General features: G+C 36.8%; 1 protein-coding gene across 1 annotated transcript in view; it reads right to left on the bottom strand.

Moving 5' to 3' along the window:
- Positions 1 to 14519, bottom strand: part of KDM5A (lysine demethylase 5A) — a 61218-nt gene that overhangs the window by 38864 nt on the left and 7835 nt on the right. Inside the window, exons 4-12 of the mRNA XM_018048651.1 lie at positions 12407 to 12577; positions 10306 to 10440; positions 9465 to 9570; positions 8214 to 8305; positions 7455 to 7613; positions 6279 to 6398; positions 5383 to 5541; positions 2009 to 2190; positions 497 to 659 (exon numbers count right to left, since the gene is read on the bottom strand). Coding sequence (XP_017904140.1) covers positions 497 to 659; positions 2009 to 2190; positions 5383 to 5541; positions 6279 to 6398; positions 7455 to 7613; positions 8214 to 8305; positions 9465 to 9570; positions 10306 to 10440; positions 12407 to 12577 — 1287 coding nt within the window. The remainder of the gene's footprint in view (positions 1 to 496; positions 660 to 2008; positions 2191 to 5382; positions 5542 to 6278; positions 6399 to 7454; positions 7614 to 8213; positions 8306 to 9464; positions 9571 to 10305; positions 10441 to 12406; positions 12578 to 14519) is intronic.

Below are 14519 nucleotides of genomic sequence, written 5' to 3' on the forward strand. Positions count from 1 at the left end.
TACACGCAGCAAACACTGAATTTATACTTTATCAAACATTAGTACAATTTAAAGGTAATAATCATTTTCAAAACTAAATTTAAAAGTAGAAAAGGTGTTCCTTGTGTATTTTTACTTCATTATCTCATACAAAGAAAGGCTATAAAATCTTTATATGAAAGATGGAAATATGATCTCCACAAAGATAAGGATCAGTTATTAGAACTACCACTTAAGACACAGCTACTTTGATTAAATGGAGATAATAAAGAAAATAAGATGTTTACTAAAACCAAGATATACTGAAAACAAGGTTATTCTGACAGGCTGCTGTACATAAGGTATGCTTCACATTTCATAACAACCCATTCTTAATGAAATAAATGTTGTTCCCTTCAGAGTATAAATTCTAATTTGGCTAGAAGAGGACATGATTTTATTCCCCATTATAAAACCAAGCATACATTATGATATACATTAACTTTAAAATACTGAAGGGAGATGCAAAAAGACTCACCGGTACCCCATGCTCCATCAACACATTGGGGTTCATGATGGTGACTAACTGATGCAGGAGGTCAGGCTGGGACTCAAACAGCTCAGGGGCCAGCTCCCTCATCACCTCCTCCAGCTGCTCTGCAGCATGAGATGGCACGCCATACCATGTCTTTGGCTCTCCCCTAGCAAAGAAATAACTGTTTATCCAGGCAGAGCACGGTGCCCATGAGGCCAGGGTCTCAGACTCAAATCCACTAAACTGTAATTAACTTTGTCTTGCTCTGTGGCCATAGATTATGGATTTTGCATCCTACCAACCATTTCAAAAATCTGTGCTACTATTCACAACAGGAGGTAAGGCAAGAGTATACGGACAGGTGGGTACGTAGTTTTCACTATGGAAAGGCAAGTCGAATGAACTCTTTAAGGTCGAGCAGTAAACAGCGTCTCCAAACAGGAAAGATGCTATAGGAAAAGCAAGCACTGTACCAAAGGATACTGACATACTGCCTGATTCACAGGTCCACTGGACATTCCAATTATCCCCACCATGATCAAAGTAAAAGTCAATGCCCTAGAGAATATGTCTGTACAACTTCATGGAGTTCAACATTACTATCCAAGGAAATAAGCCAAGGAGAGACATTGTTGAAATCCCGAATAATACTTATGAATCTTACAAATTGCTGAAATCCTGAGTTCTATCTATGACTCTTAAGGACCAAACACTTGGCACTGGCAATACATCAGACTTCAGTGGACTACAGTTTACTTATAATACTAATTGAAGTTCAAGGAAATTGATTTAATTAGTCATGCAATCTACAGAATAACTTAAATAGTAATGCAATTCACAGTGCTGTCTCTAATAGAAACTTACAGCAATGACTGAAAATGTTCTGTATCTATGCTGGCCAATACCAGGGTCACCAGTCACAAGTGACAATTAAGCACTTAAAATGTGGTTAATGCAAATGATGAAGTAAACTTTTAATTTAAAAAAACCACACGTGGCTAGAAGTTATCATATTGCAAAGCACAGGGATGAAAGAAAGAACACCATTAGTTTGCACAGTCTGACCTGAGCAGTATCTTTCAAATGGAAAGAAAAATACCATTTGGTTAAGATCAGAATACTGGACAAGGAACTGCGTAAGTAAATACAAACAAAAACCAACAAAAAACCTTAATGAATACACATGTAACATAGGCATTTAATTTCAAATACTGAAGGTTAGTCAGATCTTGACTATATAAACTTTAAATATCCTGCCTTATGTATCAAAAGTTAAATCAAATAAATGTTCCCTGTACACTAAATACTAAGAATCATCTGGTCTAAAATCCGGGGCTTGGCTGCACACACGTTAAGAGTGGAAGTGTCAGAGACGCTGTACCGAGACCCCCCCTTACACACCTACTTTGGGTAGAACACACTTTAAAGCCAGTTCTCCCCAACACGTCACCTAACATCGTCGCACCTTTAGAAAGGCCACGCAGTGTGCGTGCCGTCAACAAAGACGGTGCATACCAGTGCAGGTAGTTGATGGAATAGCTCCAGTGATCCTCAATGTGCCAGCAAAAGGAGGAGAAGCACATCCCCACATAGAGCCACGGCACCTTCATGCCAGAGATGTCCACGTTGATATGCGCCAGAACAGACTGCTCGAGCACAGGCATGTTATTCAAGTTCCAACCAGAAAGTGCATATTCCTACAGAAGGAGAACAGTGTAGATGAGAGCAGAAATGACAAGAGCCCAACAGATATCTCAAGAGAGTCTTTAGAAACAAAAGTAAAAAACTGTGTTAAGTCACAATCATCTAGTCTACAGAATCTGCGCTCCTTGCTCTCTACATGTAACTCATATTCCTAAATATTTAATCCTATCTCTTAAGTGATATTTACATTTCCCTTTAATTATTCCAGCTATCTCTGGCTTACTCTACCCATATAAGGCTTATTATTACTCCCCACCCACCCCCACAGCTTACCAGTAAAATACTAAGATTCATTTTAATAGGTTGATATTGTATTTCTACTTTATCCCTGGTAGCATAACTTACCAAAATGTTTATCGATATATTTATGGTGCCAAGATACTGTGAGGACAAAATGGAATAGGATATAGAATCCTGAATCTGTGGCAATAGTGAAGACCAAGATGGTGCAGAAAGTCAGCACCCCCAATCCCAACTATGTGCTCAGTAATGTCCAATTCTTTGTGACCCCGTGGACTGTAGCCCACCAGGCTCCTTTGTCCATGGGATTTTACAGGCAAGAATCCTGGGTAATCACACTACAGACACATCTATTAACAACAACAAAAAATTTTTTTGTTTCACCAAAGAGTTCAAGAGAAAAAAGAAACTGCAATTTCCAAAAAACAAAGAAAGCACAGCCAGAATGAAAAAGGAAAGGTGCTGAGTTTTCAGAGGTTTCTAACTGGATATAAGCTCTGGACATGAGCTGCTAACACCCACTTTTGAAGCCATATGTGGTAGAGACTTAAAATGCTATCATCCTTGCGGCAAACAGTTCTCAAAGGGGCCTAAGGAACCCAAGTGGAGTATAAGGAACCCAGGAGACCCACAAAATCGAACTACTTTCGTAACAACGCTATCTGTCTTTTTCCACTGTCATTCTTGCAGGAGTGTAGTTGCATTTTCCAGAGGATATGCGATGTGATACTGCAGAAGTCTGAATGCAGAAACAAGAGAATCCAACTGCCTTCCATTAGAAGGCTGGTAATGGTTGAACCTGGATGCCAGGGAGGAAGGGAGAGAAATTCATTATTATGTTAACTTTATGTGACAGTTTCTATAATACAGAGATTAAAACCCTCAAAGTAAAAAGGTTAAATAACCAGTGACAAAGTTGAAGAGAGAATCTGTGAATGAGATAATCTGAACATTTCCCTAATGTGATTATCTCAACCTGTGCTCTACTATGACAGGAGGGAAAAAATCAATAAGGCTAAAATAAGAAGACGGCCAAAAGATACAGCTTTTGATCATAAATAAAACAAAAAATGAAAACCCCACTCAGCACATATTAAGTAGTCAGATATTTCTGACTGGACAGTTGGCATGATAAAGAATGAGACTGTACCATGAATAAACTGGGTCGGTGATACTGTAGGGAGTTACAATGGACTGGTCAGGGTAAGACGGGACTCAAACAAGGCAAGCCAGGGTTGGAACGATGTGAGCACACACATTCACGTTCCTGTTTCAGAACATGATTCTGTAGGCATGATGCTTACCTGCTCACAGAGACATACTACATAGGGAAGGATACAAGAGAAGATGAAACAGGGTCTTCCGTCTAACTAGAGACCTGGATACAAAGCAGACTTCTAATCATGAAGAACTTTTGGAAATGGTGATGTGGGGAGGTTGGGCAGTTCCCTCTACAGAAAACAAGGATAGAACTGAACAAGATTATCAGAACAATCATTTCAAGAAACTAGAACACAATCAAAGCCAAAAAAAATTGAGAAGTATTTAGTCTTAAGAAACTAAAAGAAGGCTAAATAAAGACACTCTCACATAAGCAAAGACAAGAATTCACTGCTAGCAGACCTACTACAAATAGAAACAGTCCAGGAGGCTCAAATAAAAAGTATCCTGGACCCCCAGGAATGACAGAGTACCAGAAAGGATGTATATGCGTAATGATGTAAAAAAGACTGTCAAATTCTTTTTTCTGCATTGTTTTAAAGACCATAAGATGGTTTAAAGCAATACTATACTGCCATGTTGGTGTATTATACAATATGCGGATACAACACACAGTACGCAAAAGAGAAAAGCAAATGAAAAGAGTTTCCAAGTTTCTAATTTACCAGAAGTCAATATTGAAATGAAGTAGAATCAGTTAAAGACAGACACTGTTGATGAAGCTGGGTTTTTTTAAAGCTGTATACTATAATTCTTAGAAAACCACTAAATAACTCAAAATATGTATCTCCCCCCAAAAAATTTCAGGCCAATTAAAATGGTATGAACCTCTTGAACACCAAAAGAAGGCGATAAGAAAGAGAGAGGAGCAAAAACACAGGAGACAGAGAAAGCAGCAAGACGGCAGATATAAACCAACCACGTTAAGTTTAAATGGACTGAACACTCCAACTAAAGTCAACCTTCACATTAGATTTTCAAAAAGCAAGATCCAAGCATATGCTGCCTATAAGAGTTCACACTAGATTTTTAAAAAGCAAGATTCAAGCATATGCTGCCTATAAGAGACACAGGCTAGATTCCAAAATACAAACAGCTTCAAGGTAAAACAATGGAAAGAGATATACCATGCCAATGGTAACAAGAGACCTAGAGGGGCCATATTTTCAACTACGTATCCTTCTCCACTATGTACCTTTTTTTTCTTACCATGTGTAGGAAAACAGGAAATAGAATTCTCAACTGTTGCCAAATATAATGGAAAAGAAAGCGACAAAGACCAAAGTAAAAGAAAAAGAAATAAATGATCATCTTACTTCAGCTTTACTTTTAAAGATCATCTGTTATAATTTAAATGCATATTTGAAAACCTACCTGCCCAGATATTGAAGGAAACTTAATTGTGGACCTACCGGTGAAATGTAGTTATTTTTTTCCTAAAGTCATTATCTACATTTCCAAATAGAGAGAGCTACACAAAATCTTTTAACTGGAGTTAAGTTTTAAACTAATTAAACTTGTTTTAAAATGAAAACTTAAATGATTTTTAAAGTTACTCTGAATTTGTTGTTTTCAAAACAGAAGACTATTTGTAATGTCCAAATTCTACATATTTAGTGTTTTAAATGAATGTGGTCCCTAGGATTAAAGAAAGGCCATTTTCTACTAGCAAAGGCTGAGTTGGCCACAGGTAAGAAGTCTGGATACTACTGCATGCTCTGCACCTCTTCTTCCGGCAGCATCTTTCTACGGCCATCCTTCACAGGAAATCCGCTCCCAAAGTCTTTTGAGGAGATGTCAGCTCCATACTCTACAATAACGTCTTCTTCAATGCTGCTCACCAGCCGCCAGAATTCCTTTTCTACTAGTTCTGTGGGGACCATCTACACATGGAAAACAGAGATAACAGATTACAAGCTCAATACAGTCATAACCCACTATAATATAACACACAGGTCAACTGAACAAAACCAATGAAAAAACAGAAGCCCTCTCAATTCTCAGAGTTGAAAAGACTGCATGCAGTCTTAGCTTTTCTGACTGAGGATGGGGAAAAGCGAAAGACGACTTAGATGAAAAACACAATGAAAACAAACAAACAAAAAAACACCACACAAAAAAACACGATGAACTTCAACTGCTTTCTTCTGCAAGCTGCTTTCCAACTAAGTAGGATAAAGATGACCCAGGACACAATGAAGAAAAAGGAAATACAAAATCAAGGCTGAATTTTAATAGCTTTAGAAAATTATTTTATGGGGATTTTTTTTAAGCCCAAGAAGCCCCAGGAAAAGCAGCAAACCTCCTAGCACAAATAGCTAAATAAAAGCAGCAACTGCCACATCTTTCATGCTTGTGTGAAAAGGACTGTGCCCAGAGAGTCCACAAATAAGGGAAAGACAGAAGTCAATTTCTCAACAGGAGAGTACACACTGCCACAAGAGAAAGCTGAAGAAACAGAAGATGACCCCAGGCCCCTGATCCTCAGATCTGGTGTTCTATCATCTTTTTCATGCCGATTCTGTTTTCCACAAAATAATGGAAGCTTTTAAAAAGCAAAACAAAAGCTTTGGACTCAGACAAATCTTTCATACTTCCCCAAAGTGACCTAAATACTCACATGGACTGGCATATTGAAATAGTCAGACTTAAAATTATCTGCCATCTCTCCAAAGCTCTGAAGTGTATACTCTCGTACAGCTTGTTCAAATCCAAAAGCTTCTCTAGGTTTATTACATTCCTGGGAAGAAAAAAATATCTAAGATTAACTTACTGACACTGAAGAAAGTACAAGGCTCTCAAGTATGACCTTCTTTGATCATTTTCCAAGGTGAAACAAATCCAGTCAACTCTAGACCACAAAACAGGTATTAATTACTTTCAGTGTGGAACCAGGAAATAATGTTCTGAAACCTCAATTGCATTCTCATGCCTTCCAGAGGAAGGTGGTCATGGGACAGCTTCAGGCTTGGAGCTGGCATTAAGCTCTGGCATCAAGACACACACCTGGAGGGCTACCAACCTGGAATCAAGCCCAGAGATGTCTATCATCCTTGGTGGAAAAAAACAAACGTTCAGGGAGGGAGGAAAGGTAATGGAGAAAGGGACAGTCACCAGGTTGCTAAGACACCCAGAGAGAAGAATGTTTTTTTTTCCTACTATCATGACCAATTTCTTAACACAAAGACTTAGAATGGAACTGCTTCTGAATCACCTAATGTTGAAAATAATAAAAAATAATTAAAAGATCATAAACATATGCTTTCAATGTACCTAAATATACCCAGCCAACTCTTTCCCTTCAACATTCTATCATATTTTGTTAAAATAAACACCAGGCATTTCATGACAGTGACATTACTATAATCTTTCAATAACAAATTTAGTACAATCAAGTCACAATTTAAACAAGTTAACAGTTTATGTGGCAGCATGAAAACTGGATGCATAGATCCTAAGTTCTAGAGCTTCATATCTGATTTTTACTTTTTTTTTTTTTAATTAAAGAAAAAAACAAATAACCTACAGATTTTCTCCACTTTTATTGTTTTCCCAGAATATGAACAGTCTAGCAAAAGTCTCATTCTGTAGCAAAAGAGTTATCAAACCACAGTCAGAAGAAGACACTTAAAAAAACAGAGCTGTTACATTTCCAGTCACTGTCACTCTTTCAAAAAGCCTAGCAATTTCAAGCTCTGAAAAACAAAGACAGAGGAGAAGCAGCTTCATGGGAAGTGCTAACTGTACGCTCTATGCATGTTTTTCTTCCTTTCAAAAGGTAAGGTTGGGTGTGTACCTCGGCCACACACTTAGGACACCTCCAGTCGCCCTTGGGCACGTCAGGCAGTGGGGGAATTAAACAGAACGTATGGTAGCTGTCATCACACCCGTCACACAGCAGCAGCTTATCTTCATTGTTTCCCCGACCACAAAACATACAAACATACAGATCAACCTGTTAACAACAAAATAAAGTAACATGAAAGTTTATTAATAAGTTTATTAAAAAGCAGTATTAAATCTTTACCAGGAATGCCTTAATTGAAACAAAATACTGTACACTAAAATATGAACAGAAGTCCTGAATGCTTATTTTAAATAACAGTATATAAACAGCTTTGCAAAACTTCCTGAATTTCCTCAGAGCTTCTACAAGCAAGTTAATAGAAGTATAACAAGGTATCGGAGTATAGGACCACTACAAATCTAGGGTACTTGAATGTCCATTTCTATAAATAAAATAAACCATGTCACTCTTCCTACACACAAATGCTCTTCACTGGTAGAGGGCTGAGGACCGAGCACTGTCTAATACAGCCAAGGGTTGACAGAGTCATCCTCTCATTCATTCACTAGGTGTATGACTCAGGAACCGTCTGTGTGTATGCCACAAAGCAAGGTTAATGTGATATACACCAAAGCTGAAGCTTCAGATGCACTAAGTCTTCTGACTAAATGAACTAACTAAACGACAAACCAGACACAGCAAGGTAAAAAAAGCAAAACTAAAATAAAAAGAAATCCTTTCCCTCCTAACACATCTCAGAACACTTACAAAGTTAACAGAGAGAGTTCCTTTCCGTTGTCTCATTTGCATGTTAAATGCGTCTGACCTGTTGGTAACTTTTCGTCTTCGGGAGACCTCATCTTGAAATAAAAATAATTATATAATAATAGTAAAAACTAATGTTGAGAGCTTACCATGGACCAGACACTATTTTAAATTATTTAAATTAGTTAAAATCTCACAACACTATGAGGCAGATAAATTATTATCCCCCAGTGAAGATAAAGAATCTGAAGAACAGAGAAGTTAGGTAACCTGGCCAAACTCACAAAGTTGAGTCAGTAGCAGATTTGGGATTCCAGTCCAGGCAACTGAGCTGCAGAGAGTTTAAGTACTAATTCTGTATTGCCCACATGTAGAACTTATCAGGAACTAATTTGAGACTAGTATTAAGATTACTGCCAGCCAATACAATTACAAACATAAAAATGATAAGGTGCTTAATTTTTAAGAGTAATAAACATTGTAATATATCAAGCAAGTCTGATCATACTGAATATTTGGTGATAGAACAATATTATCTGATCAACCAGAGTTCAGTCCAGAATTGGAATCATGACCTAAGTCATATCATAAAATGCATAAAAATCAGTATGACTTGTGTTTACAGTATTCCATTAAATTCTTATACAGTAAAAACACATCCAACACAATCTTCGTCAACTTGAGTCTTAAAATTGAAATGTACTTATCTCTGGGTTAGCAATTTTACTCACATGCTAATTCTAACATGCTAAGCTGGGAGCACCAGCCATTCTTCAAATAGATTACTTAAAAGAAGTGGTGTAATATACATCAAGGCAATTACAGAAAAATATTATAATTAGAATCTAAATTATTAGCTCTCCCTAGCATATTCTGATTCTAAAGGTCAGAGCGACTCCTCTATTTCTTTTTAAATTTAAAAACAGCAAGCTTTAGATCACCAGGTAAGAATCATTAATTTCACCATTCTGTTATAAATTAGCCTTTAAAAACAATAATTTCTGTGTCAAGTGGAAGGAGGAAATGGAGGAGGAAATTTTCTCCCAAAATAGTATAAAAATTTAACATACTATGGCTTCTCACACCTTAAGATTATCTGCCATTAAAAAGGTGATTTGTCTGGAAATCATACTGCAAGTCTACAATACAATCCTTAGAAAACCCCACAGCAGACTACGATTCAAGCACAATCTACATTTGTTATAACCACACCACTGCACCTTAATACTTTCCGTGACCAAGTAATAGATTTACCTTCCTTTTCTTTTACTCCCATTGCCAAGCCCACAACCTTAGGCCCAGCCCCAAAAATCCGAAGCTTCTTCAGTTCCGTATTTCTATTCACTTCTCCAGACTCTGACTAAAAAAAATAAATAAAAGTCACATTAGTCTAGTTTTGTGATGCATTAATTTACTTTCTTACCTAAGAAAAGTTTCAAGAGCCAGTTAAAAATAAAGGAAATTTTTAATTCTCTCTAAATAGGCTTGCTGCCTTATCCCTGATCCAGGAACTAAGATTACCCCCAAAACAGAAACAAAACACAACTTGAAGTCGACCACAAAGAAATGGGAATACGAAAGTGGGAGAGAAGCAGACAAAAAGAAATTATGTGCATTTTTTTTCTGATGCTTTCATTAGGCTTTAAAATTATTCTAGGTCACAAGAACATTATAGAAATTACATTGGAATGATTCAGACACAAGAAAATTATATTCTGGTTTTTAAAGGAAGGATGTGTGAAAAATAAAGTCTCTCCTTCCTACTCTTCTCTTCTACTCTTCTTCTCTTCCTCCTCTTCTCACTTACAGTAACCAGGAAAATAAAATGTACTAGAAATCATCAGCATGTCTATGAAATTGGCCCAGTACCCAGAGTCACTCTGATTTGTCATCTCTGTCAAAGCTGTTTAATATTAACAAAAAACTCTCTAAATCAAATCAGACCAAATGTTACAATTTCCTCCTTATTCATCTCAAAAGTAAATAAAAAATGTCTTTCAAGAACAGTATGTGAATGACCTCCCCAAACCAGGCATGTGTTCTGCACAGTCAAGGAGGTAAAATCCCTGTCAAAATGGCCCACAGAAATTGACACCTGAGACTTGACGCGTCTTGTTCTCTTCGGCAGAATGTTCATTCTTGTTCCTGGTTCTGGTGAAGTTTGGACGTCAGTGCTAAGAACCTCAGGCTCCACTTTTTCCTTAAGCTCTAAATTAGGCATTTGTACGCCCTAAAGAATTGAGAGCACAGGAAGAGGGCAGATTCACTGATAAGAAATCAGGTTTGAGAATCAGAAGAAAAATAACAAATTTCTAATATATCCCTAAAACTATTAACACATGAAACCAGATGACAATTTTCCCGCCAAATTGATCTACAAATTCAAGACAATCCTTATCAAAATCCTAGCAGGCTTTTGCCACAGAAATGGAGTAGATTCTAAAATTTATGTGGAAGTGCAAATATTTTGGAAATTTTGAAAAAAGAACCAAGCTGGAGGACTTATACTACTACCAGATACCTAAACTTACTATAAAGCTATGGTACTCAAGATAGCACAGTATTGTTGTTAGGATGAAACATACAGATCAAAGAACAAAATGGACTAGAAATAAACCTATATATTTATAGTCAACTGATTTTCAACAAAGGTGCCAAGGTTAATCACCTTGGTAAGGTAAATCACCTGGGCAAGGTAAATCACCTTGGCAAGGTAAATGGGAAAAAGGCCATGTTTTAAAGAAATGCTGCTGCAACTACTGGATATTCCTATACCTCAATGCCCCCAAAACAAACTTATAGCTTTACCTAAGACTATACACAAAAAATCATCCAAAATGGGTCACAGACCTAAACATAAAAACTAAAATTATAAAACTTCTAAATGAAAACAAACTTTTGGCCTTAGGTTAAGAGAAGATTTCTTAGATATAATAACAGCACAATCCATAAAAGAGGCAGAAAATCGAACCACAGACTAGAAGAAAATACTTATATGAAATCATACATCTGATAAAGGACTTATATCCAGAATATTTAGCAAAATTTTAAAACAAGTATAAGATGGCAAACAATCCAATAAAAAAAAGATTTGAGCAGACACTTCATCAAGATATACAAATGGCTAATACCCACATGAAAAGATGCACAACACCATTAGTCATTAGGGAAATAAAATTAAAACCACAATGAGATACCACTACACACCCACTAGAATGGCTGTAAGCAAAAAAACTGACAATACCAAGTGTTGGCAAAGATGTGGAGAAACTGGAAGCCTCTACATTACTGGTGGGAATGCAAGATGGTTCAGCCACTTTGGAAAACAGTTTGGCAGTTTCTTAAAAAGTTAAACACAAACTTACCATATAACCCAGCAATTCCACTCCTAGGTATCTACCCAAGAGAAATGAAAACATATGTCCACACAAAGACTAGTACATGAATATTCATAGCATTATTCATAATAGCCATAAACTGGAAACATCGAAATGTCCATCAACTGATAAATGAATAAACAAATGTGGTATAACCATACAACAGAATATTATTCAACCATAAAAATGAATGAAGTACTGATACTAAAATACAGATAAACCTTAAGAATCATTAGGCTCAGTGAAAGAAACCATACACAAAATCACCCTGTACGATTCCATCTATGTTAAATTTCTAGAAAAGGTAAAACTACAGAATCAGAAAGCAGATTAGGAGTTGTCCAGGTTTGAGGGTAGAAGGAAGAACCAACTATAAACAAACACAAAGAAATCTTCTGGGCTAATGGAAGTGTCCTAAAACCAGATGGTGATGACAGCTGCATAAATTTATAATTTATCACAGCTTACTGACTGTGTACCTACAATGGGTGAATTCTGTAGTAAGTAAATCCTACCTCAATCAAGCCGTTAAAAAAAAAACACATGAACCCAAGTGGAGAAAATTTTTTTTAAAGCTTAAGTCTTGCATAAGTGTAAACATCTTATGTAAGTAAGAAGACATTCTTCACTCCCATTAGCCTTTATCTTGTAAACAATCAAAAACAGTTGTGATTTTTTAAACTTGCTCCCCCAAATTTTGCCACCTGGAGAAACCACAACCAACTGCTAGCTAACCTGTTAGAATAACAGTCTAAAGTGTGTTTCTATATCTGGCAGACATTGGATTTATTCACGCCTAAGAAAAGTGATGCCTCTCACCATAAGGCTGACCCCTGACTGGAAAAGCTCATAGGGGTAGAGAATTCTTTCGTAATGTGACTTCAAAAGGGATCCAGTTCCTTTTCCTGGCAGATATCCCAAGCGGCTACCCACTTTAGACCATTTCTTCTCTTTGGTGACCATTTCAAAACCACCTTTGCTGGCGACAATCTGAAACGAAAGTAAAAATTATTTAGGGAAAGAGAAAGATTCATGTATTTTGACACAACATCTTGTCTGCTAAATGGAAAAATTATTCTGGGCCTCGATTTGCTTTCAAGAAATATGTGACAAAATTGAAACTCATTGATACTTAAAATATGAAAGAGAGACGAAGATTTTGGGAAGTTTTAAACACTATTATTCATTATTGTGCCTACCTTCAATGAACCAAGCATTCAAAAACATGCAATGAATTTATACATTTCACATAATGCACCATGGGAATTCTAAACACATGTATGTACTCTATATCCATAGGGAATTCAAAGTACAAATAAAAGTTAAGAACAGACCAAATATAGTCATTAGAATGTTACATAATACAAAATGAACATAAATACTGATATTAGAAAATAAAGCAACTTAAGAGAATTTTTTTAAACTGTCAAGCAAACAGTGGATTCAGAGGATATTTTCAAAAAGAGGCCATCATTTTTAAAAGAGAAGTTTTACAAGAAAGATTATAAAGAAATGATAAAGAAAGTTCAACTGCAGTAGCTTTACCATAGCACAGGTATTAAGGTAGGAAGTGATGGAAGAAACTGGCCAATTTTTGCTGAATGCTCATATCAAACCAGGGCTTCCCTGGCAGCTCAGCAAGTAAAGAATCTGCCTGCAATGCAGGAGACCTGGCTTCAATCCCTGGATTGGGAAGATCCCCTGGAGAAGGGAACAGCTACCCATTTCAATATTCTGGCCTAGAGAATTCCATGGACTGTATAGTCCACAGGGTCACAAAGAGTCGGACACAACTGAGTGACTTTCACATCAAACCAGGAGCAGTACAGAATAGACCTGTACCAAGGACTCCATCTTCCAGAAGCTGATACTGTACATCTCTCACACTTCTAAAATGTAAGCAGTTTTCAGTTTCATTGATGAAAGAATAAAGGCCATGATGAAGTTATCTGAATTGAAAAAATTTTCCTTTCTGAGTGTACACTATTGTATTCTGCTACACCAAAAAGCTAAAAGAGAAAAACAATTACCATAGGATCCAGCAATTACACACATCTAGTGGTACACCCAAACAGTACTCGCATACCAGTGTTCACAGGAGCATCACTCACACACAGACAGTAGGTAGAAACAACCCAAATACCCATCAAGAGTTGAGCAGACAAACAAAATGTGGTAAAGACATGCATGGAATATTATTCGGCCTTAAAAATTAATGAAACTCTGATACATGTGACAACATGGATGAACTTTGAAAACATTATACAAACACAAGATGATGAATATCGTGTGATCCAATTTAAATGAGATAACCATACACAATCAAATTTGTAGAAAGAGGTTTCACCAGATGTGAAAGGGTGGGGAAAGTTCTGGAAATGCATAGTAGCAATAGGCTGTACAACACTTTGAAAATACATAATGCCATAAAATTGTACACTTATAAACAATTGTAAAGGTAAAGCATTTTACCTGTTTTTTTTTTTTTTTCCCAAAGACTAAGAGCATAGACTCTGGATCCAGATTGCCTGAGTTCACACCTCAGCTCTGCTAACAGCTATATGACCTTGGGTAAATTACATAATTTGCATCTCAGATATCTATTATTAAAATAGTAATAATAGCAGTACCTCTACCTCATTATGAGGCTGCTGTGAAGACAATTGAAATAAAACATGAAAAGCACCAAGATAAAGTCAGAGCTGTATCAGTGCTGGCTGTATTACAAATGTCTGTGTGAGGTGGCAAATTGGGGGTGGAGGAGAGGTGTACAGACTGTAAGTAAGGATGCATTTTCTGCTTTCATGCTTAGCACTTTATTATAGCAACGATGAAACCACAGCCCAGGCAAAATGCTTCTCTAGTGAAGTATCTGAAAGTATGGAAGTAATGAAGTTCACGTGCACAAGAGTAAAACCCATCTCCAATTCTT

Source organism: Capra hircus, chromosome 5, assembly GCF_001704415.2.
Source record: "Capra hircus breed San Clemente chromosome 5, ASM170441v1, whole genome shotgun sequence".
NCBI classification, from domain to species: domain Eukaryota; kingdom Metazoa; phylum Chordata; class Mammalia; order Artiodactyla; family Bovidae; genus Capra; species Capra hircus.